The sequence below is a fragment of the Hyperolius riggenbachi genome, chromosome 7, assembly GCF_040937935.1.
Source record: "Hyperolius riggenbachi isolate aHypRig1 chromosome 7, aHypRig1.pri, whole genome shotgun sequence".
In the NCBI taxonomy this organism is placed as follows: Eukaryota; Metazoa; Chordata; class Amphibia; order Anura; family Hyperoliidae; genus Hyperolius; species Hyperolius riggenbachi.
The window spans coordinates 168144338-168170322 of NC_090652.1; the positions used below are offsets into that span (position 1 = coordinate 168144338).

The window sequence follows — 25985 nt, forward strand, 5'->3', positions numbered from 1 at the left end:
GCATCCTGTACCCAGCACCCAGCACTACCACCACTGTGCCTCCTCTCACGACTAGTATGTGTACCACCATTTTTTTAAAACTGCAAGTTTGCTTTTGTGCATTTTACACTTTTGTACCAATAAATCAGCATTTACAGCAGTGCCAGCTTTACATCTCTTCTAGCCACTTTATGAATCCTTATTAGTACTGAACTGAAATAAACCAGATGTGCTGCTCCCAAAATGAATGCAAACTGTACTTCTAAATGTCTTCATCCAGGAAAATAACATGCTTGTTGTTCCACGGTATCATAGCACACAGCCAAAACTTTTCCCCTGCAGCCAGAAGTAGAGGGGATGGCTGCTGGCCAGCGCTGGGCGTTTTCTATGCCTCCATGAAGTCATTAGAGTAACATGGAATGGCAAAAAAAAAAAAAAAGCATAACCTGGGCAGAGTGCTGCTGTCATGAAGAGTGTATGGATCTAACACACCCTGGATATAAAAAGTTAGCTTGCTTTCTCGTAGTGTGGGCAAACTTTCACCTCCCACTGGGTGGAGCAGAGGCTTACAAGAGAGGCTGGAATGTAGTTGCTGGCAGTGTTTTGCTACAGACTGGTGTGATACCTATTGTCCCAGCAAATAGAGAGATCGTCAGCTGCCTCTTCTATAACTGACATCCTATATACACAGGCAAGCAAGTCAAGTGAAATACTACTGCAAGTATGGAAGCCGATGCAATTCAGGTTGAGATGAACAGTGAAGAATTTCAGAAGAGTGGGGAACATGAGAGTCAGGAGTTGGTGGTGCCCAGCCACAGCCCTGCAGAATCATCCAGCTCCAGTCCTACGCCACAGCAGCATTTAGCAGACTCCATCAAAGATAGCAATCAAGTCAATGCCATCACCGTTCTGACTCTGCTGGATAAACTGGTGAATATGCTGGATTCGGTGCAAGAAAACCAGAATAAAATGGAAAAGAGACAGATTGACATAGAGAACTCAGTGAAGATTATCCAGAATGACATCACCAGGTTATCAAAGAGCCACAATTCTACCAGCAACACTGTCAGTAAACTTCTGGAAAAGTCTCGCAAAGTCAGCGCTAATATGAGGGATGTGAAGGATCGGATGGACAAGCAGACAGTGCAGGTGAAAAAGCTGGAGAGCAACCATAGCCAGTTACTGAGGAGGAACAACTTCAAAGTCCTTATCTTCCAGGTCAGTTATGTGATGGTAGCAAGGACAAGTTATGTGTTGCTACTATAGGGATATATATATATTGAACAACACTGACGTGCAGTTTTGTTTTGTTTTTTTAATCAAAAACCTGCAACTGTCACCATTAACTATTAGTGTGATATATACGGTAGATTTTATATATATATATATATATATATATATATATATATATATATATATATATATATATATATTTATATACAAAATCAGTTTTATAGATAGTTTCTGAATCAGTTTTATAGACAGTTCCTGTACAGACATTCTGTTCTATGGTGAGTGGGAGGTGTCATTTTTGAATGGGGGGTATTGTCAATGAGTAGGAGGTACAGTACAATGGCGTTTGTTTGTGTTGCTTGTTGGTCTGACATGGCAAATCGCTAAACAACTCTGTGGGAGACCTGTACTGATGCTAGACTTTCACTAGTGATGATCACTCACAAAATGTAGTGGCTGTAGGCAACTTCAGCCACCGTATATATCTACCGTATATATCACACTAATAGAAATATAAATGCAATGCAATTATATTTCAATGGTGCTTTCACACTAGCATGTTTAAGGTGCGGTACAAACATTCCACTGGGATAATGCACTGCTTGCACACACGGTTCTGGGTGCTGTGCAAGCAAAAGTCTATGGACCATATACTGCACTGTATGTGTCACATCGCATTGAAAATGTGGGACTTTACATGATTGTTGTCTTGCAATCCTATTTTTCTGGATCCGCAAAGCAACATATATTATGTGAATGTAGCCTAAAGGTGCGTACACACGCCGGACTGGAGGCAACGACGGGTCCGTCGTTACCTCCCGCTGGGTGGGCGTGCCAACGACAGTTCGGCGTGTGTACGCACTGTCGGCGGACTGATACGGCTGTTTCTGAGCGATCCGCCCGGCGGATTCTCTGCTGAGGACAGCGGCGTGGTAGCGATCTGTGTGGATGGGGCCGGAGGAAGCCCCAGGTATGTATAAGACTTTGACTTATTAGTCTCTGGTTTCCTTTAAGGTGGCCATACACTGTGGCTAACACATCAATCCCTCTCTTCTGGAGCTAATCATAGAGGGATCAATATTACCCACAGTGTTCTCCCCAGATAGTTTTGGTGAGCACCCGGCTGTCATCGGCTCACCTCCTCCTCTGGCCAGTCTGAGCATGCGCAATGCGCTCTCTTTGTCTCTCTCCGGCAGAGAATTAGTACTGCACCTGTGCAGTACTATTCTCTGCTGAGGACAGCGGCGTGGTAGCGATCTGTGTGGATGGGGCCGGAGGAAGCCCCAGGTATGTATAAGACTTTGACTTATTAGTCTCTGGTTTCCTTTAAGGTGGCCATACACTGTGGCTAACACATCAATCCCTCTCTTCTGGAGCTAATCATAGAGGGATCAATATTACCCACAGTGTTCTCCCCAGATAGTTTTGGTGAGCACCCGGCTGTCATCGGCTCACCTCCTCCTATGCTGTAAGCAGACTTGTGTAGAGAAGCGCTGGCCCTGCATTCTTTCATCTCTCCCCACCTGGCCACTTTTTAATGCCACCCGGCTACTTTTTCATGCCACCCTGCTGGAAAACATTTCTGGAGATAAGAACACTGCCCCATACACTGCACACAGATTTTCTATAGATTTCACCATGAAATCTATTGAAAATCGATTAAACTGCATGGTTGCTTTCTATTATACATTGCAATGCTATAGGCTGTCAATCTACCCCCCCCCCCCCCCAATCCAATTAAAATTTACTGACTTACCGTCCAGTCATAATTTTGATCGATTTTTGCTGAAATTAATCCAAATGATGATCACAGCAGCTCATTGCGTTGCAGACTACTGGGAGATCAGTGTGATTGAATCTGCTGGTTAAAATCGTTAACATCTTTATGCAAAGATCACTATGTTACTTCACATGTATCCCCCACATCTAGTATAATATCACTGTAAACCCTGCATGAACATTTACTGCTGTCATTGAATCTGTATGTAATACGTTGTTTGCCTTGAAAAGGATAACTTTCAAAGAATTATACTGGTCACACCCTGGTACATTTTTGTGAAATAAGACAGTCTGCGTTACGGAAAAAATTGTGTAGTGAGGCTTCAGTGTACTGTATTAGTTAAAAACATTTATCAAGTGCTAAGAGAAAATACAGAATGGTTTGTGCACTTTACAGCCTGTTTACAGATGTCGTAGTAAATTTCATTGGTTTTCACTGCACTTCAATAATCACCTGCATCATAAATTTATACACATACAAATGATACATATTGCCCAAAACCAACTTTCCTGGCTGCTGCAGGATAGATTTTTTTCCATGGGTTTTGTACAGATGAGCTACTTGGATTTTTGCCCAAAAACAGTCTGCCCCATGGAAAACTTGGGGAGGAGAAGCAGGAGATGTTCCCTGCAGCTCCCAGTGGAAATAATACTAGTTGTTTGCAGAGTGTAATCCAACCTGACAGATCACTGGATTGGAGGCTGCCAATGTCAATGGATATCTGTGCTATCACTAGATTTTCACCTGAAACCAGGGGCGTTGCTAGCCCCAAAGATCAGTGGCACATGCTCCGGATCTGTTCTGGGGTCCCCCGGATGTCTCCCAGGCAGAGTTAGCTGTGCTGTCTCAATGGTGGGCATGCTGGGAGCTGTGGTGCATCAATATGGGTATGCTGGGTGCTGTGGTGCCTCTATAGGGGCATGCAGGGAGCTGTGGCTCTTTTATAGGGGCACGCTGGGAGTTGTGGTGTCTCAATGGTAGGCCCGTGGAAGCATGGGAGGGGGATCCACTAGAAGGTCAGGGAAAGCTATGGGGGGACTGCCAGACAACCTGGCAGCAGGGTAGCTCGCCCAGCAGAAAGCCAGACCTGCCAGCACGGAAGCCAGGTAACTCTGCCTAGTTATATTTAAGTGACACTGCCTATTTATGTGATATGCTGCAATTTTTTATGTTTATTAATGGAGAGGGGGCTTTATCCAACATTTTGCTGGGCAGGCCTACTTAGACCACTGTTAAATTTATGTAAATTTGGCTCCAGCTACAGCAGCACGCATATTCTGTTGCGTGGCCACACCTTTTTTTTGGGGGGGGGGGGCTGGAGTGCCCAAAAATGCCCCGGATCTCCTAGGATCCTAGCAACGCCCCTGCCTGAAACCATTATAATACAATACAATGGAACAATAACATTTGTAAAGCTCTTTTCTCCCATAGGGTTTAAAGCACATACGGCAGATATGTCTCAGGACAATATAAAGTTGCAGGGTGGTCTGTGTTACAGAGGAAATAGTCAGGTGTTCATAATTGCCAGATTAAACAGGTTAGCTTTTCAGTTTGGGTTTAAATGCTTCCAGGATTGGAGATTGGGTGCTGCAAGGAGTTCCATAGTGTAGGGGCAGCATGACAGAAGGCTCTCTCTCCAAAGGTTTTGAGATCAACACTGGGTGTGGCCAAGTTATCAGATCCTTTTGATCTAAGATTGTGGCAGGTGTGATCCAATTGCAAAAAAAATCCATTAAAAACAAGTGTTTTGGTCGATAAAAATCTAGTGCATGCACGCAGCAATAGTAATCGATTACGTCATTATCACGTGAAGGAGTAGATTTTAACTTTATTTCGATTTTCCTAAAAATTCTAGCAGGAATCAAAATATAATGGTGTAATGTAGTAAAAATTCTGGTGAATACCTGAAATTAGCTGCAGATGACAGTGGTCTTAATTTCCACACAGCCGGTCGACTGAGTCAAACAATGAGTCGGCTAAGAACTGTGAAAAAAAGTGCCCCAAGAACGGTAACCGGCTGATTATAGTCCATATAGACTGATCCATTCTAGCATATCAATTTGGATGATGATCTGTTTTGAATGATAACAAACGATCATTTAAACTACTCACATGTGGCGAATTTCTCACTTCCGAGTCCTCATTTTTGTACTTCCACTAACGAGCTGATCGGCGGCTCATCATTGAATTCAACTGCACTCAGATGTTTCAATATATGTGAACAGACCAAGCGCAAAGGTGGACCAAAGTGCAGTAGATAACCACTGCTCAGCTGCGTGTTATAAAAGGGACTCCCTCAACCCCTCCAAATCAAAAAACACAGTTTAAACACAAATAACACGCGCTAGAGAATCTCCAAAGAACGTTTATTGATAATAGTCTGAAACACACCATTCAGGCGCAAATCTTCAGCAGCAACACTCTATAGACCAATCATTCCTGCACTCCTCATACACTTAGAAGGGCCCTTCTTAAAATTAATAAAAAGCAAAAACAAAAATATAAAAATATAAAAAAATATATAGAAACTATAAAAAAAGTATCAGGCTATACAGGAGATAATGAGTTGTTAATCTCTCTATAGAATCATATATGTCCTTTCAACTTTTCTGATAGCGCTAATACAAGTTTCCTTGTCAAAAAATAGGTGTTAGTCCGGCAAATTGTACCAGCAATATGTGATCCAATGTACAAACAGTGGTGCACAAACAGTTCCTTGTCAGAAAATTAATACACACACCTCGTGTGCTAGAATACTGGTGCTGGAGCGGACTGTATAGAACTCACGTGTTCCCCCATGTGTGTCCTCACAGATCTGAGGTTTGGATGATACTCCTCCGTTTTTCTCACACAGAATGATAGCGGTGACGGTGGCTCCAAGTTCCGGCTTCTTGCCTCACATCAGCCTCGCACCCGCAGGCTCATCCAGAGCGCGTCACTTCCGCCAGAAGATACAGCGGGCTGCTCTCTCAGTACTTCCGCCAGGTTAGGCTTCGCTGGGCTTTGCTTACAAGCGGTGACGTCACCTCGAGGTCTCTGAACTTTAGCTCTCAGGCAGCAGCTGCGTGCAAGCTGCCAACCTAGTTCAGACCTTATGCCCACAATAGATCAGCAGTAAATTGTGTTGCCCACAAACAGCAACAGTAGCTCTCCACCTCTACGCGTTTCAACCACTAAAACGGTGGCCTTCTTCAGGAGGGTTTTTTAGCTTATGAAGCCATCCGCCATCTTCATTCATATATATACCTTATATAATGCAAAAAGCTCCATTTCACTATTTAATCCCTTTGGGATCAAGGTATCTAATTGAAAAATCCACTTGGATTCATTTCTGGACATTTTATGAATATAGTTGCCCCCTCTCTGATCAGGTTCCACTACTTCTACCCCAAAGAATATAGTTCCCCTTAAACTCCCATTATGTTGTTCCTTATAATGTTTGGATAGTGGGTGCCCCTCATTCTTCTTTTCAATATTATTAAAATGTTCCCCCACCCGTCTCTGAAGTGATCTCTTGGTTCTCCCAATGTACCTCTTGCGGCATTTTTTTAAAATAAAGCACCAGTGAATATATGGGAATGTTGCTCTGTGTAGAAAGTGGGGGATGATTTGTAATTTGGACTGGATATTATCAGTACTTGATATGAGGGAGGTGCTAATGGATCATGTATGCACTTGAAATGGATCATGTATGCATCTGAAATGTGTGTAGGAGGAGGAATGATGTATTTGTATTCAGGCACAGGATGATAATGGATTATTATTAAGAAATTTATATTATAACACACTTTTAAAAATATTTGGGGACTCTCCATGTGTACCTCATGTTTTAAATAAATGAAACTGATTAGGATGAACTTTGCCCTTAATGACAAATGGAGGGGCGGACTTATATAAGGTATATATATGAATGAAGATGGCGGATGGCTTCATAAGCTAAAAACCCTCCTGAAGAAGGCCACCGTTTTAGTGGTTGAAACGCGTAGAGGTGGAGAGCTACTGTTGCTGTTTGTGGGCAACACAATTTACTGCTGATCTATTGTGGGCATAAGGTCTGAACTAGGTTGGCAGCTTGCGCGCAGCTGCTGCCTGAGAGCTAAAGTTCAGAGACCTCGAGGTGACGTCACCGCTTGTAAGCAAAGCCCAGCGAAGCCTAACCTGGCGGAAGTACTGAGAGAGCAGCCCGCTGTATCTTCTGGCGGAAGTGACGCGCTCTGGATGAGCCTGCGGGTGCGAGGCTGATGTGAGGCAAGAAGCCGGAACTTGGAGCCACCGTCACCGCTATCATTCTGTGTGAGAAAAACGGAGGAGTATCATCCAAACCTCAGATCTGTGAGGACACACATGGGGGAACACGTGAGTTCTATACAGTCCGCTCCAGCACCAGTATTCTAGCACACGAGGTGTGTGTATTAATTTTCTGACAAGGAACTGTTTGTGCACCACTGTGTGTACATTGGATCACATATTGCTGGTACAATTTCCCGGACTAACACCTATTTTTTGACAAGGAAACTTGTATTAGCGCTATCAGAAAAGTTGAAAGGACATATATGATTCTATAGAGAGATTAACAACTCATTATCTCCTGTATAGCCTGATACTTTTTTTATATTTTCTATATATTTTTTTATATTTTTGTTTTTGCTTTTTATTAATTTTAAGAAGGGCCCTTCTAAGTGTATGAGGAGTGCAGGAATGATTGGTCTATAGAGTGTTGCTGCTGAAGATTTGTGCCTGAATGGTGTGTTTCAGACTATTATCAATAAACGTTCTTTGGAGATTCTCTAGCGCGTGTTATTTGTGTTTAAATTGCACTCAGATGTTGTTCATTCGCCGCAAACCGCCAAGGATCGCTCTTTTTTAAGCTACTGTGAAGCATGAAGCTTCACAGTAGCTGCTGAACTCTAGGACTTGGAAATATTCAAGTCCTCTGGACCACATAGCCTTCTGGGAGGTCATCCCATCCCAATCAGGATGTGGGATGAGGGGTTTGGTTGAGCTGTCAATTTAACCTTCAAAGGAAGGCAGCCAGTTATGGGAGTGGCATTTGGGTGGGGTAGCATTCCCAAGCTACCAAGGGGAGCTACTTAATCATTTGTAAATTCTACTAACTTTAGGTATTTATCATTGTTTTTACATTTCACTTTTGTTCTAGTGTACAGAGAGGGAGAGAAGACCATAAAATGAATTATAAATCTTTCTTTTTAAGGAGTTTCTATGCTTGATCTGCACTGTCATACATAAATATTTGTGAGAGATTCAAGTACTTCTGTAAGTGCCGGGTAATCTGTATCTGAACTTATCATGTATTTACATAGTGCATCATCATAGCACCTAGTCAAGTCATGTCCTTCAAAGGAGCTCACAATTTAATCTCTACCACAGAGTCATAATATAATGTCAATTCTGCGGTATACCAATCTACTGACAAGTATGTTTTTGGAAGGAACCTAGAACTCTAGGAGAAACCTCACACAAAACAGGGAGAACTTTTATAGCAACCAGGCAGAAATTTAACCCAGGACTCTAGTGCTGGTAAGCGAGTGTGCTGTACAATATGTCATGTTTTTTCCCAAAGTCAAAGAATTGCAGTAGGTCACATTGAGTAAAACCATGTTTGTTGATTTTCCTAGTGAGCCTAAAACTCACAATGGATCTGTTTTAACGTCGTGGGGTTGGATGTGTTGCACCATAGATGGCTATGGGCAATGTATCCGCTTGTCCGAAAAATGCTTCTGGACGGAACTCTGTATTGCATAAAATGGATCAGTTTCTCTTTTCTTTTCTTCTTTTTTTAAATAAGTCTGAAGCAAAGTAATAATTAAAAAAAAAATGCTCACCTACTACTGACCTAAGGAGAGGGTGAGGGTATATAGGGTTATAGAGCCTTCCCATTCCTCCGATGGGTCAGGGACTGCTCTCTTCTGCTGCGGGAGGCTTCGAATCTTTAGGAGCCTGAGTGCTTCCGAAGATGGGCCAGCAACTCCTTGTTTAGCGCAGTTAGCCAAGGCGGATGAATCAGGGGGGGGGGCACACTCTAGCAACATTGACACTGAAACATGACTGCTATGTTGGCGTTGCTTGTTTCTGTATCAGGTAGTCTCGGCTCTTGACTGTTTTCATTAGGTGAGTATTTTGGCTTCTGTTTGAGGAGGGTGGTTTAAAGTTAGGTGCGGGTGTTGGTATTGATAGATGACGGAGCAGGGGTGGGGGGGGGGTATAGTTTTCGACATAGGAAGGATTTGTTTGTACCATAAGTAAGTGGGTGTGGTGAGTTTGTTGCAAGGGCATAGATGGCATCGTTGACTGTTAACTGAAAATTATGGTTCTGAGCTGTCAGAGACAAATGTACAAATGCTGGTGTTTTCATTATGTGGTACTGTCCAGAGATGCCAGGGCATATCAGGTGGATCCTGTGCTCAGAGATGATATGCAGGCCTTTGCTAAATGCTGCCTAGCACTCCAATCATTACAGCGGGCTATGACATCCAATCTGCTAATCACACTGCTGCATATATGTAAATATTTGTTCAGTGTTATTATACTGTGTCTATTTGGGCTTTGTTATCCTAAAGCAGTGCTCAGGCTGAATGCTGCAAGTACATTTCACTGATCTATCGCTGCTCTGTTTCAACACTGCTAAAGATTATGATGCGAAGAGCAGACCAAAAATGGCAAAGCTGTTCCATTTTCAATGTTGCCTTGTGTATATTTCTAGTCTTGCACAGAGTAACTATGAGCATTACAGAGAATCACATGATTTTAGTTACTGGGCAACATTACACCAGATTTCATGGAAGTATAGCACTGTCTTCATAAAGTGAAATACCTCTCGGTGCTGAAAAGGCATTCCACCCAGCAAAGATACTGTATATAATTCACAAGGGATTTTTCATACATTATTTAAAATTTAGTAGAAGCAGTAGAGTATTGTACCGTGTTAGCCATAAGAAAAAGCAAGACGTTTTGAATCAAGATGATACCATTTATTAAGTTAGCCAATAAATGGAATCATCCTGATTCAATACTTTTGTTATTTCAAATTTGTTACATATCGCTGTCTCTGCTAAGAATCGAGTGTGTGTACAGCTGCCCCTGACGCCTCAGGCAGAGATATGCTAGGCAAATTGAGTTGGCTGATCGCTGGCCAAGAGTATTGTTTTCTCTATTCCCCGTCTCCACATGATGTTACATTCTCGCTCCACCGCCCTCCCTTCTCACATAGCAACAGAACATGTCTCTAGCCTGCAGGCTAGTGACTCACCTGTACAGTGTCGGCCCGTACTTTCATTCGCGGGATCGGGTAGCTAATTCTTGCTAGCGACACAGGGCTTTAGATGAAGTATTTCTGACTGAAGTATTGTATAAAAGAAAAACAGTATGGCAGCCTTTATATCCCTCTCACTTCAGGTGTGCTTTAATGCTGAAAATATAGTAGCAATGTCCTTATTACACTTATACGGTAAACTTGGTAGCTGTTTTAAATATAAATGGTACGTAGATCCCTTTCAAACTAAATCTGAAGTGAAAATAAAAATAAATGGTATGTAGATGCCTTTCAAACGAAATCGGAAATTGAAAATAGCCTGATGAGACGCACATTGGTATCTATAGAAATAATCCTAAATAAGACTTTCGTAGAAAATCTAGGTTTGAAGATTAAAAAGCCTCACTGTCATCTTCTGTTGCTCTGTATGTTTATTCTGCTCTATTCCTGTGAAGGTTCTCAGTTTCTAGGTTATGGTACATCCAAATAAAAGATAAGGTAGCTTGATTTGGGCTTTTTTTGTTTTTCTTTACCGTAGTTGTTCTCGATGATACGGTAATTTATCCCCTTACAGAGTAAAGGGATAAGTTATACCGGAGACTAAGGGAATAGGTTGAGGCTTATACATACTTCCAACATGCACACAGCCACATGACCAACACGACGACCACACAACCTGACGAACCACATGACCTGTACATGCACACGCCTAGACGGCTGAACAACTAACATACTGCGCACGCAAGAGGACTGACTAACTACACATTCAAAGCAAGTACAAGTCTTTCAAACAACTTGTACACACGCACCAACTTCGTGATATCAGACCAACATAGATCCAACAGTTGGATTTATCAAACCGCCTGTTATCATTTGCTCGTCAAGTTGTTTGCACAAGTACACATGCCTAATATCATCCAACAGACTACAGTCAGATGTTAATTAGGCTGCAGGTTGGTCCTTGTGTACTTAGCTTTAGCTTACAGCTGGGAAACTTGATGGTAGAATCAAAGTACTGAGACAGACCAAGGTCGAACAGCAATAATTTTATGGCCACTCATGATACTGATACTGCCACTGTCTGATTTCATACAGTTGCACCAACTCTTAAGGTCGATTACTCTTAAGATCGAATACACTGGGCGATTTGCCATCAGATTCGACCAACAGATAGATCCCTCTCTGATCGAATCTGATCAGAGAGGGATCGTATGGCTACCTTTACTGCAAACAGATTGTGAACTGATTTCAGCCTAAAACCCTTCACAATCTGTTGTGGTGGTGGTGCTGCCGCCGCTTCCCCCCCCCCCCCCCGCATACATTACCTGCTCCTCTGGCGCGACTGCCCCCGGTCACCGCTGCTCCGTCTCCGCTCTGGTCTCCAGGTCCGGCATGCTTTACTTCTTCCTGCCCGGCAGGAAGTTTAAACAGTAGAGCGCCCTCTACTGTTTAAACTTCCTGTCGGGCAGGAGGAAGTGAAGCATGCCGGACCCGGAGACCACACAAGAGCGGAGACGGTGCAGCGGTGACCGAGGGCAGTCGCGCCGGCGGAGCAGGTAATGTATTGCCGCTCTATTGCGTCGGTCGTTGGGCACTCGAACGCCGCTAGCGACGCGCTCCCTGCCGCGGGCGATCGACGGTAATTTTCCGCACGGAGCGATCGACGGGATCGGACGAAATGGATCGAAATTCGGCGTGTAGCGGGAATGATGTGACAGCAGATTCGATCCCAGTGGCGCAAGATTAAAGAATGAAGGCTCTGGACTCTCAGAGTAACCCCACAGCCTCAAAGATTGATATAAATCCACCCCCCCCCCCCATAGAGAGACGTATTAAAAGTCGTGAAAGGCATAAAAACACATGAAAGGCATTAGCAGTAGGAGAACAGAGGCGCCAGCAGGATAAAAGTGGATAAAAACTTTAAAATTTGCTGGGAGGAAGTGGTGGACTTACCTCCATAAAGCAGACACGAAAGACTGTCTGAATAGTAGTCACATTTATTAATTAGTACCCCAAAACAGTGCAACGCGTTTCGCAGGCCCAGCCCGCTTCATCAGGCAATAAAAATGGGGACAAGACTGTAGACAAGAGACAGTACATTATGCTATAGTAAATTCTGCAAATTTGCATATTAATATATTGCATATCATAAAGCATACCATATGAAATAAATAGCTTTGTGGAGATGGCATAAAAGAGTTGGGTGTGCAAGTAGACAATAGGGGGTAGAGGCTATGGTGCTCGTGATAGTAATGGGCTATGGGGTGTTTTTTTACACAGATTTGCAATGAGTGGTATTGGTAATGGAAAAGGGTATATGTCAGCAAGAGTAATGGGTAATAGAGCATTGAGAAGAGAACAGGGGGCCAGAAATACAGGGTAAAGTGTGCAAATAAAATAACATAAAGAACTCACCAGAATTTCAGCAATAGCAGGTGTAACGCCTCAGTGAAGTGGTGAGGACGCTCAGCTCCTTATATATACAGGTTCTTGCTAAAAGGGCCAATTAGATGTATGGGAGGTATTTGGTGGGCGGGGTTAGGGTGAGTGTGCGAGCAGCCAATGGGCTCTCGCCACCTGTGTTCAGTGAATTGGGTTTTTGGGAAGGGTGGGTGGGGTTAGGGCGGGCTTGTGAGTAGCCAATGGGCTCTCGCCACCTGTGTTCGGTGTATTGGGTAGTTGGGGGGCGGATACAGGTATCATGGTTACCAAATGTGCAGCTGAATAGTGTACTAGCTGAATAGAGTACTGGTTAAGGGCACTGCCTTTGACATGGGAGACCAGGGTTCAAATCCCGGCCGGGGCATTATCTACTCATTGGTGTTTGGATGCTGTAAATGGGCAAAAGAATAAATTAAGTAAAAAAGAATATGCAAAGGTCTTTTTCAAGATTTAAATAAATATAATGATTCGATCCAGTGGGAATAAAATTAGTATATTTGACAGAGGGATTGATGTGTAAAAGTATTTAGCTGCCATCTAGTGGACCAAAAAGTTATGGCCCGGTCCTAAGACACAAGCATCAATAGACATGTAAGAGCAACATAAAAATTAATAGAATAAATAGACATGTAAAAGCACCATAAAAATTAATAGAAACATAAATATAATATAAAAAATAACCAAATATGGATCAACTTAGTAGTCCTGGACAATTGTAGCAACTGGTAAAAAAGCACATAACAATCAAACCAAATTACACTTTTTGACATAAAAATATGTAGAATAATAATCAAGCCAGAGGTGTAGTTGTAAAAATGGACGGTTACACTAAAACTTATTGGGACAAATAAAATAAAATACAATAAATAAAAAGTCATGAAACAAGACAAAAAAAGGGTAAAAGAGAGCGGCCAAGATAAAAGAAAAACGGTACAGGAGGTATTTTAGTAAATTTTTTCCAGAACTTCATTTAGACCCTCAGGGCTGAGGGTTCTTATAGTTTGTATCCAGAACATTTCAAATTTTTTTAGTTTTTCGAATGCGTTTGACGAACTTGCATCAATTGAGTCAATTAGTGTAATGTTGAAGAATTGTGGGTTATTGGCGTGGTGAGTGCAGAAGTGCCGTGATACGCTGTGAAGGGGGAATTTTTTAGTGATGTTTCTTTTGTGTTGTCCGATTCTGCTGCGGGCCAACTGTGTAGTCCTCCCCACGTACTGGAGTCGACAGGGACATGAAATGAGGTAGATGACAAATTTAGATTCGCAGGTGAGGTGTTTTTTTATGGGATATTGAATACCGGTACTGGAGGACACAAAGAATGTGCAGGTGTTGATGAATTGACAGGCTGTGCAACGGTTTTTGTTGCAAGGGAAACAACCAGGCTCCTGTGTTTGAAGGGTGGTGGGTTGGTTTGGTATACGTAATTTGCTTGGCGCTAAGAGATTGCGGAGATTTGGTGCTCTCCTATATGTAATTGATGGTGTTGTGGGTAGTATAGGTCGTAGATAGGGGTCTTGCATAAGGATGTCCCATCGTTTTTTTAGGATATTGCGGATGGACAGATGTTGGGCATTGTAACGAGTGATGAATCTGGGGGGGCATGTTTTATCCTGCTGGCGCCTCTGTTCTCCTACTGCTATACCGTGTCCACCCCTGGTGGAGGGGTGATCTACCCCCTTTCGCATCTACAGAGAGCGACTTCTTATCCCTGAGTGAGGACAGGTCTAATCTCCTCACCTGCCTATACAGTGGTTGCCTGTGTGGTAACCCATGTTTGTGAGTATAATTTTCTCACGATAACCTTTACTTCATTTATGCTTAACATACTACACTATATTGGGCTCTCGGTTTCTCTACTCTTTATACATGAAAGGCATTGGTGATCATATGATAAGCAACATATGGGATTAAGGCCGGCCGGAGTAACAGTCCCAGAAATCCAGGGGTATGCGGAGCAATTGTCATGAGGTGATAGCATGCGGACACTGGAGGAGGTGTTCCTGTCTGTGCATATTCCTCAATGCTCAGTTCTAAATATTTAAAAAAAAAAAAAAAAAAGTACCTTATTTGACACATGTGATGGGGAAAAAATATTTTCTTTTCCTCCCTTCATGTAAATAAATTCCAGAAAGCCCTGTCACCTAAACACTATGCCTGAATAGAGATGTCCCGAACGGTTCGCTCGCGAACTTCGGTGAACCGCAAACTATATGCAAGTTTGACCTGCCCCCTATACTACATCACTAGGGTCAACTTTTAACCTTTACATCACAGTCAGCAGACACAGGGTAGCCAATCAGGCTACACTCCCTCCTGGAGCCCCCCCCCCCTTATAAAACGCAGGCAGCGTCAGCCTTTTCACTCACTCATGTGGCTGCAGTAATTAGAGAAGGGAGAGAACCTGCTGACATAGGGAAAGCTTAGTTAGGATCTTGTGTTAGGCTTGTTAGGTTGCTCCCTCTTGCTGATACTTGTTGCTAAAAAGCACTCCTCATTCTCAACAGCTCTTTTGAGAGCTATTGTTGTTCTTGTGATCTATATTTTGTGTGTGTGTGTGTGTGTGTGTGTCCTACAGACACTTGTGTTGCATATACAGCCCTGTCAGTCAGTCGCAGCTGCTGGACCTTGGCCCCTTGGTAGTTCCTACTGTGCCACTGCCAGGCCCAGCACATTTAGTGACTACCTGTGTGTGTGACAGCTGCACATTTGTAATACCAATCACTGCATACCCACCTGTTCAGTGCACCTAGCTACCTAGGTGAGAGCACGCATTGTTATATACAGGGATGCTCGGGTAGTACTTTTTAAAACCCGAATGTATTCGGATCCGGGTACCCAGATACCCGGATCCAATTCGGGTATCCGGATCCGACCTTGCGGATATCCGCAAGAACTCGGATATCCGACCAAATTACCCGCGAGTACCCGGCCTATTCGGGTATCCGGATAGAAAAACCTGAAGTGCCCTTTAAATAGCTTTAAAAAAGGTTTTTAGGGTAAATGATGCATGTTGCATCATGTTTTTTTTTTAAAGTGAAACACTAATTTATTATTTGGTTAACATAAATTGAAAAAAAAAAAAAGGCCTGTAAATTATTAACATCAGGATAGGTTCCAGACAGCGGTCGACGGTCGTGCAGCCCACATTGTGTCCAAAGTCCAACCGCACAACTGGGACATGACAGTTTTCAGCCCAGACACCTCCAAAAAATAACACTGCAATTGTGTTTTGGGTTGTTTATAGGTGGTGGTATAAGCAGAAGTGGCCAGTGGCACCGTGGCGGTGGGAGCCAGCGCCAGCTTGCTTCAGTCTCTTGAACTCCTCATGCTCAACAACATGTTTTTTGGCCAGATGGGTGATGAAGCTGGAGGTGCCATACTTGTAGGGGTCACAACCTCTGCTCATCTGTAGTTTGCACACATTGCATATGGCAAACTTGCTGTCCAATGAGGGCAGAGTGAAAAACCGCCAGATTGGGAAGGTGAAGATTCCCCTGCGGCCTGAATGGGATGCTGATGACCCCCCCCCCCTCCCCTCAAAACCCAGAACATCCTCCTCAAACTCCTTGTGGCTAACAGCCCTGAGTTCATTTGTGGCGCCTGGATTGAAAAGCTCGCTGACTGATGGTAGGCTCCCGCTGGGGTCGACACTGACATGGCAGACCTTCTGAGGGTGGCCGTAATGTTGCTCTCTGTCCTCTTGCCCTTGCTGCCCCTCCCCCGGCTGCCGGTGCCAGTAGACATAGTACAACTTATACGTGATGATGTCACCAGATGATGTGGGGTACTTTTACTTTAATAAAATCGGGGTTGGACTTTAAATCAAATCAGCACGGAGTGACAGACCGCAGAGTAGAGGACAGACAGTGCACACTATCTGTCTAACTGTCACACTGACAATGCTCAGCACAGCAGCACTGCAGTAATCTGTAGTAAGATAACACAGTACTACTCTCTAACAAATAACTGCAGTACTAACTACTATACATCAACACAGTAATCCTATTCCCTACCTATACTGTCCTGCTGGCCTGCACAGCACACACAGACACAGACAGGACCTAACTGAGTGAATGAAATCAAACAATTACAACAATAGAACAGTAGTGTAGTGAAGGTGTTTAGCACGCAAAGCTTTAGGTTTATCACTGTATACAGCACTTGCTAAGCCAACAGCACTGGAGCAAGTCTGTCAGTGAGCAGCCAGCCACACAAGCAAGGACTATCTGTCTCATCATGCTAGCCCTCCTTACTATACCGGGGGGCTGGCCAGGGTTCCCCTCTGTGATTGGTTGCTAGGGCTTCTGCTGGGAGCCCTCTGATTGGCTCAATTACATCATCTCCTTACTTTCAGTTGCCGGATCCGGATATCCGCGGGTACCCGGGTGATGCGGCCAGATACCCGCAGATAGCTATCCAGATCTGGGCCCAGGTATCCGGAATCCGGATTCAACCCGGATAGCGGAAAAATGGTCGGATATCCGGGTTCCCGGGTACCCGGGATCCGGATGAGCATCCCTGGTTATATACCACCAGTCACTGCACCTGTTCACGGTACCTGTGTGTGTAACAGCTGCATATTTGTAATACCAATCACTGCATACCCACCTGTTCAGTGCACCTACCTACCTACGTGAGCACACGCATTGTTATATACCACCAGTCACGGGCACCTGTTCACGGTACTTGTGTGTGTGACAGCTGCACATTTGTAATACCAATCACTGCATACCCACCTGTTCAGTGCACCTACCTACCTATGTGAAGGCATGCAGTGTTATATACCAGTCAGTCGCTGTACCTGTTCACCGTACCTGTGTGTGTGACAGCTGCACATTGTATTGATACCAGTTACTGCATACCTGTTCACTGCACCTGTGTGACTGCACATTGTATTAGTCAAGTCAGTGCATACCTTTCACTTCATCCCCCCCAATATGGGCAAAACAGGCAGAGGCAGGCCACCTGGCAGGTCTGTTCGAGGTCGTGCTGTCGTGATTTTGTGCGGCCCTGGACCAAAGTACGGTGTTCAGAAGGCACGTGCCATCAACCCCCAAGATTGTTAGGACGTAGTTGACTATTTAACACAGAACAGCTCATCTTCTTCAGCTTCCGCACAGAAGCGTGACACTCAGTCGCCTGCCACCACCAAAGTGCTATCACCCCATGGCTCAGCGGTGTGGAAATTTTTTTGTGTGTCTGCCTCAGATGAGAGCAATGCCATCTCTCTGCCACCAAACATTGAGCCGTGGAAAGTCCAAGACCCACGTAGGGACAACTTCCCCACAAACTGCAATGGGATTACCACCTGAGGAAAAGCAGCACACAAAAACAAAGCCACACACCGCAGTGGAAGATACCAGGCCGCAATTATTTCTCAAAGAAGGTGATACCCAAACTGTACTGTGATGTTGAAAGGCAAGTGGTGTCATCTCTGGCACACAGTTTTGGGTCAAGGGTCCATCTGACCACGTGGTCTGCAAAGCACGGTTAGGCCTGCCCGAAGACTAAGTCAGTCCTCACACACAGCATCTCTGCCTGCACGCCGTGTGACTGCCTGCCCCAAGACTAAGTCGCTCCCCGCACAGCATCTCAGCCTGCGGGCCGCTTGACTGCCTTCTCTGCCAACACCAACAGGGTCCAGGACTCCAGGCAGTTTCCTGAATTTTTAAGGCTGCTGCTAGCAGCGGCCGCTATAATATTTTTTCTGGTGCGTGTACATGCCTGCCTAATTTTTCTGGCTGCAACAACAAAACAAAAGGCATGTGCATGTGTCAATTCCCCTTTGTGATTGTTACCTTCCCGCGGTGAAGGGGCTTGCGTATCACAATGAAGCAATGACCGACAGCTATATGAGTGTGTCGGGGGGGGGCACACCCAAGATAGTAAGGTCATTGCTTCATTGTGGACAGACCAAATTCGATCAGCTGGACAGTCACTGTTCTGTCATTGAGCTACCTCAGCTTGGCGACCATATGGGCTGGAAAGCCGCCATCACCTGCATCGTCATGATGCGCACCAGTCCAGCACGGTCGTCACTACACAAACTGCTGTGTGCAGTGCGTTACACAGTGAGTTTGGTCTGTCAGTGTGAAGCAGTACACTAATTACACTCCCTGATTGATGTATACACATGCAAGATGTTTTAAAGCACTTTAGGCCTCCAATTTAGCATGCAATGTGATTTCTGCCCTCAAAACACTTCTGTGCGTCAAATCCAGATTTTTCCCTGGGACTTTTGGCGTCTATCCCACTCATCCATGCAAAAACTCAGATGTTAGACCCCTTGAAACATCTTTTCCATCACTTTTGTGGCCAGCATAAATGTCTCTAATTTTCGAAGTTCGCCTCCCCATTGAAGTCTATTGCGGTTCGAAAAGTTCACACAAACCAAACTTTTTGTGGAGGTTCGAGGTTCGCGAACCGAAAATTGGAGGTTCGAGCCATCTCTATACAATGCATTAACAGGTAGGGAGGTGGGGGGAAGAATGAAATAATGTTAGAAGAAGAACTGCAACACTAGAAGCACACAGGGGAAAGGCACGCAGCTAAAATTTGTGGACTGTGAAATACAAAATGTGTTTCTCTCTTCATGGCCTGTGTCATGTACCCTGTAAACACACACAGGTTGTGCTCTGGATTTTGGTATCAATTGACAATAAACTCATGGCTAAACCCATGTTTAAAAAATATTTACTGGTATGCTGTAAATTAATAAGTTTCATAATTACATATTATCTGGGTAGGCCTGAAAATAAATTGTTAGTTTGTTCTAAAAAATGAATGAAATAAATGAGAAGATAAACTGTGACAGGATTGAAATGTAAAAAACATTTAGTACTGAAGTGGTTAAATGGAAGTTGTCTTCGTTGCGTGTTATACTGCTTCCCTGAAGCATGGAAAGATGGAGAGAAAGATAAAACAAATATGCTATAGCTGTGTTGAATGTGTGGAGCAGATATGGAAAACTTTGGGAAACTGAGAAGTCTGCACTATAGTATTTGCCAAGCATTTTTCCCCAGGAAGTCCTTAATATAACAGACTTCTAAAATACTCTCCTACCTTGTTGAATTCTTGAGGTTCCAGATGAGATTACAGAGCTGTCTATGTACCGAGAATTAACGTAAAATCCCATCTCCAGGAGTAAAATGGAGGATAACGTGGAGAGGGTATAGAAACCTTTTTGGTTTCTGTCTGCTGTCTTTATCCCTATTGTGGAGATTTTCCCTCACTTCCTGACACTTGAATCTCTTTTGATCACCATATAAATCCTGGTGTTTTTTTCTGCACAGGGAATAAGGGAGATTGCATGAGTCCTGCTTCTCCCCACAGTCTTGCTCTTGCTACTTCTGTCCCCATTTAAACAATTTGTCATATTTCAGACAGTACATAGCATGATCTCTAATGAGGCTATAGATATAAAAATCCAAAAAGAGGGTCAAATGCATCATGAAATTACCGGCATTCAAATCTAAATATGAAACTGACAAGTTTGGGATTAGTTAGATTCCCATAACACTCCCCTTGTCTCTCTGCCAGATGCTAGGCAAAGCTTGCATTAGGACATTGGGCAGTGCTGTCAGCATTGATGCATGTATCCAACTTGCATACAGCTGTGCATCCCCCATCACACTCGCATGCTTCTGTGCATCCCATCACATCAGCATAACCACTGCTGCAACCTGTCACACTTGTATATCACTGTGCATTTTCTCACCACTCTCACATGCTACTGTGCTGTCTTCACCATGCTCACATGCCACTCTGAAATTTGCCCCGCTTCACACTCCCATGCTCACACTTAAATACCACTGTGTGTATACCCCATTACTTTCACATGCTGTTCTGCAGTTCCCATCAAACTGAGCAATACAAAGCTTGCGACTGTAATGGTGTGAATGATATTAAATCAGATCTCTGGTGATGTCTGATTCAGTATTGAGGCAAACAAGGTGACAAGCAAGCAGATGATCGATGTCTGGTAGATACTGTTTCTGCTGTAATGTAACGTGTAACCATACTGTTTCATTTTTCATAACTGCACTTGAGTTCCACTTTAGGCAGCCTGTAGTAGACTAGTAAGCAGCCATTTTGGCATCATAGGATGTGTAAATGTAATATTGATTAATTATTTGTGTGCTCTTCTTAACCACAGTAGGAAAAACTTGAGCTTGTGTCACATTTCAGCATGTGGTGTAAACTCAGCTGTAAATATTTTACATTCCGTTTGTGCACACAGACCCAGCCTCAGATAAGACTGAGCCTTGTTGTTGTGGCACTGTGAGCCGGTAACCAGTGTTCAGGCCGTTTTCCATGGAAGCAATGCTCTTTACACCAGTATTTATTTGTAATATTTGCATACTTAATGTGTTCGCTTTAAAGGTGTTTAGGTGTCTTTTTAATTTTGTACAAGATTAACATAAAGAGAACCCAAGGCAGAGTAGAATAAGCAAATAAGATACTTACAGAAGAGTTAAGCCTCTGGATCTACCGCCCCTGTCTGGAACCTGAAAATAAAATACATACAGAAGAGGGAAGGCTCTGGATCTACTGTCCCTGCCTGGAGTTCACATCTGCACTGTCGGTGAGTAGTGGCTCCGGCCTACTGCACAGGCACAGCCATTCTCATGCAGGCACGGCCATGCTCAGGCATAAAGAGGTATCACTTAGGTAAGTATCACTTTTTTTTTTTTTTTTTTACTTTGCCTCGGACTGCTACGGCTGTTTTTGAGTGATCCACCTGACGAATCGCTCAGAAACAGCCGTATCAGTCCGCCGACAAACTATACACACGCCGGACTGTCTGCTGAAAACCCGCCCAAAGGGAGATGACGACGAACCCGTCGTTGCCTGCAGTCAGGTGTGTGTACGGGCCTATATTGTGGAAAAAAAAGCTATATAACTGAAAATTAAAAGATGTCATTCAACTGGAGAAGCGCACGCATAGGCGCGCGCAACCTCCTGCCGAACCCTGACCCAGGACTTGACGCTGGCATTAGGTGGTCCTGGAGCTGCTACCCTCTCAACGCCGATCGGCGTTAGGCGGTCGGGAGGGGTTAAAGGAGCATTATGGTGAAAATGTAAAATGTATATTTACTCATACAAATGTTTGTTACAGAGTGAATACGTGATAAAAGGTTTCCTATATAGCTGTCACTTGCAGTAGATATTATTAAATTGACCGACAGGTGTTGGACTAGTCCATCTACTGCTCAAGGTTTTCTTTAGTCTTTCAAAAACACTCCCTGGCAAGTACAAAGTTAACGGCTGGCATTCTACTTGCGTGACTCTATTTTGGCAGGTGGACTTGGAAACTGCTGTTCAGGAAATGCTTTTGAAAATAAAGGAAACTTTTAGCATCCCCATGAGGAGATGGAGTTGTGCAAAATATTAAAGGTGCCATTAAATGGAACAATTTTAGGTGAACGGTTGTATTTACAATTAAGTCATTCAGATCAGAAGGAAAGATTGTATTTAGTCAATTCACAGCATTAAATTATCCACACTATTTCCATTATTGAAACCTGTTGCAATCTCATATGTTTGAAAAAAAATCCATCTGTCCGAATATACATGTATACTGAGTAATCAAGGTTTTTAAAAATTGTAAAATATAACTAGCAAATCTGATTTTAAACCCATAAATTTACAGCTCAAAAGTAAACTAACGTGCACAAAAATGAATAAATGCACACATCACTTAAAACTTATCTTTAAATCTCACTTCAGAGCAAGCAAATAAGACCTGTTATAACCTGAAACTTGAAAGTGATCTAGATGAGAAGTGCTGGAAGGAGCTATGGTGTATGATGTAGATAAGCAGGGAATAGGTTTGTTTTCAGTCAATGCATTTTTTGCTTTTGCTTTTTTCTTGTTTTCTCACAGGAACTTGTTTTGACGGAATGAGGTATTTATTTCAGCCTCTCTCTCTTGTGTTGTTGATTGTAAAGGGGGTTGGGTTTAATGAGGGGATTGTCTGGATGATGAGCTTTTGGCTTCGCTGGTTCTGTCTTTATAAGGTGCTGTAATTTGACCCCAGTGAGCACTGCAGAGGTCAGCACAGGTCAGGATAAAATTACAGTAGAGGGAGTTACACAGTGAATATTTTAGGTAAAATGAATAGTGAGAAGAGGCAGTAGAATGGAGTGTAGGTGGAAGTACACAGTGGTGATGGGTATGAAGGGAAGGGGTTGGATCAGACAATGCTTAAAGGTATGAGATACATGCAAAATACTGGAGAATAGTGGAGGGGGAAGAACTAAATTAGGTTGGACGGGTTAGGGGGATGGGGTGGGTGAAAATGCAAGAAGTGGTTGCAGTAGCTAATGCTATATGGGAGAGAATGTTTCCTGCAAGCAAGCAAGTGCATTGGAGAAGGTCAGTGACATATTTGTATTGGGGCTGCCAATCAATCAAAGCTACACAGCAAACAAAAAACATTTGTGGTTTGGTTATCATTGAAAATACTGCTGCCCTTATACAACACAAGACTATGTTTTCAGGTCATGGGTGTGTTATTGAAAACCTGTACAACGGAAGCTAGGAAATTCTGAAGATTTTTTGGATTGTCTGGCAGGTTCGTTATGTCCGGATTTTGAATACAGGAAGTATGAGTAGCCAAATTACAGGGAGATAATCTCTTTTATGTCAGTAACTACCTTTAACAAAACACTGTAGACTTATGCATGCCAGAGCAGAGCCTGTCTGTCTTGCACTGATTCCACCAAACCTCTGTGTGACCTTTCTGTGTTCCTTTAGATCCTGTGCCCACCTATCTCTCTGAGTTTGTTTTTTACAAAATAAATGCTGCCCACATTTTTCCTTATATGCAAGTGTTTCACTGTTATCAGATATGGGGACAAATGCAAACTAACATGACAAATTAAGGCAAGGGGACCTGTGTTTATGCAATTACATCTATATTTGATGGTGTGAAAGGGCCCTAATGCTAGGCATACATTATGCAGTTTGTGATAGATAAGGTAAGTTTAATATTTTTCAGACATTGATTGTTTGTTTTGTCTTTCACATTGTACCAACAGTTATAGATGATGATTTCGGCACATCGATTGTATATCAGTATTTTGATCTGGATATCCTAAGTGCCCTGGTTTTAGTAGATTTCCATTAGATTTGATCTGTGTCTGAGGTGCTGAGAGCATGCATGTACATCTCACATGGGAACAGCCAGGCTCCACAATGGAAACAGCTTAATTATCAGTCAGAAAGTCAACAGAATAAAGCCACGTACAAACATGCAGCTTCTGCTGCCCAGAACGATTGTGATGATTTCAGGTATTGGACTGCTATCAGGCAATGACAGTTCATGCAGGGGCGGACATACGGCCGTGCAGGCCGTGCCGCCGCACGAGGGCCCCTGAAGTTCCGTTTTCTTCAGGGGCCCATGGCATTAAGTACTTTTTTTTTTTTTTTAAATATTTTTTTTTTTTATTATTATTTTATTCCCGGGGGCCCCCCGACTCCTATCCTCCCTCCCTCCCTCACCTCGGGGGCCCCCTCCCGATATGCGCGGCGGGAGAGCGAGCGAGCGGCAAATGCAGGAAGGGCTCTCCAGGCATCCGCTAGAGGCCCAGCCGCTTGGTCTCCAATATGTCTCCAGTTGGAGACATATTGGAGACTCAGCGGCTGGGCCTCTAGCGGATGCCTGGAGAGCCCTGAAGACTTCCTGCATTTGCCGCTCACTCTCCCGCCGCGCATATCGGGAGGGGGCCCCCCGAGGTGAGGAAGGAAGGGAGGGAGGGAGGATAGGAGTCGGGCCCCCCACCCGGCTACCTACCCACCCGGCTACCTACCCACCCGACTACCTAACCACCCACCCGACTACCTAACCACCCACCCGGCTACCTACCCACCCACCAGGCTTCCTACCTAACCACCCACCCAACTACCTAACCACCCACCCGGCTACCTACCCACCCACCAGGCTTCCTACCTAACCACCCACTCAACTACCTAACCACCCACCCGGCTACCTACCCACCCGGCTACCTACCCACCCGGCTACCTACCTACCTACCCGGCTACCTACCTAACCACCCACCCGGCTACCTACCTAACCACCCACCCGGCTACCTACCGGGCTAGTTACCAACCCACCCACCAGGCTACCTACCCACCCACCCGGCTACCCGGCTACCTACCTAACCACCCACCCGGCTACCTACCTAACCACCCACCTGGCTACCTACCTAACCACCCACCCGGCTACCTACCGGGCTAGTTACCAACCCACCCACCAGGTTACCTACCCACCCACCAGGCTACCTACCTACCCACCCACCAGGCTACCTACCCACCCACCAGGCTTCCTACCTACCCACCCGGCTACCTACCTACCCACCAGGCTACCTACCCACCCACCAGGCTACCTACCTACCCACCCACCAGGCTACCTACCCACCCACCAGGCTTCCTACCTACCCACCCGGCTACCTACCTACCCACCCGGCTACCTACCCACCCACCAGGCTTCCTACCTACCCACCCGGCTACCTACCTAACCACCCACCCGGCTACCTACCTACCCACCCACCCGGCTACCCACCCACCAGGCTTCCTACCTAACCACCCACCCGGCTACCTACCTAACCACCCACCCGGCTACCTACCGGGCTAGTTACCAGCCCACCCACCAGGCTACCTACCCACCCACCCACCCGGCTACCCACGCACCCACCAGGCTACCTACCTACCCACCCACCGGGCTACCTACCTACCTACCGGGCTAGTTACCCACCCACCCACCAGGCTACCTACCCACCCGGCTACCTACCCACCCACCCACCAGGCTACCTACCCACCCACCCACCAGGCTACCAACCCACCCACTCAACCAGGCTACCAACCCACCCACCCACTCACCCACCCACTAGGCTACCTATCCACCCAACCACCCATGGGAGCTGCGCGCCGGATGGAGGCTGGGACAGGAGGTCTGCTGCTGCAGGTGAGTAAATGTTTTTGTTTTATTTATATTAGCAGGTGTATGTTCTGGGCAGGTCTGCCACATGATTGCATGTATTTTCTTCGCAAATCTGCCGACATGATTGCATGTATTTTCTGGGCATATCTGCCGACATGATTGCACGTATTTTCTGGGCATATCTGCCGACTTGTTTGCACGTATTTTCTGGGCATATCTGCCGACTTGATTGCATGTATTTTCTGGGCATATCTGCCGACTTGTTTGCACGTATTTTCTGGGCATATCTGCCGACTTGTTTGCACGTATTTTCTGGGCATATCTGCCGACTTGAT

The 25985-nt window shown here is 44.6% G+C and overlaps 1 protein-coding gene across 1 annotated transcript in view; it reads left to right on the top strand.

The window, feature by feature from the left end:
* The first annotated feature begins 453 nt into the window (after positions 1-453).
* CAVIN2 (caveolae associated protein 2) overlaps positions 454-25985 on the top strand; it is a 39472-nt gene continuing 13940 nt past the window's right edge. Inside the window, exon 1 of the mRNA XM_068244857.1 lies at positions 454-1197. Within this exon, the coding sequence (XP_068100958.1) occupies positions 703-1197 (495 nt within the window). The 5' untranslated portion in view covers positions 454-702. The remainder of the gene's footprint in view (positions 1198-25985) is intronic.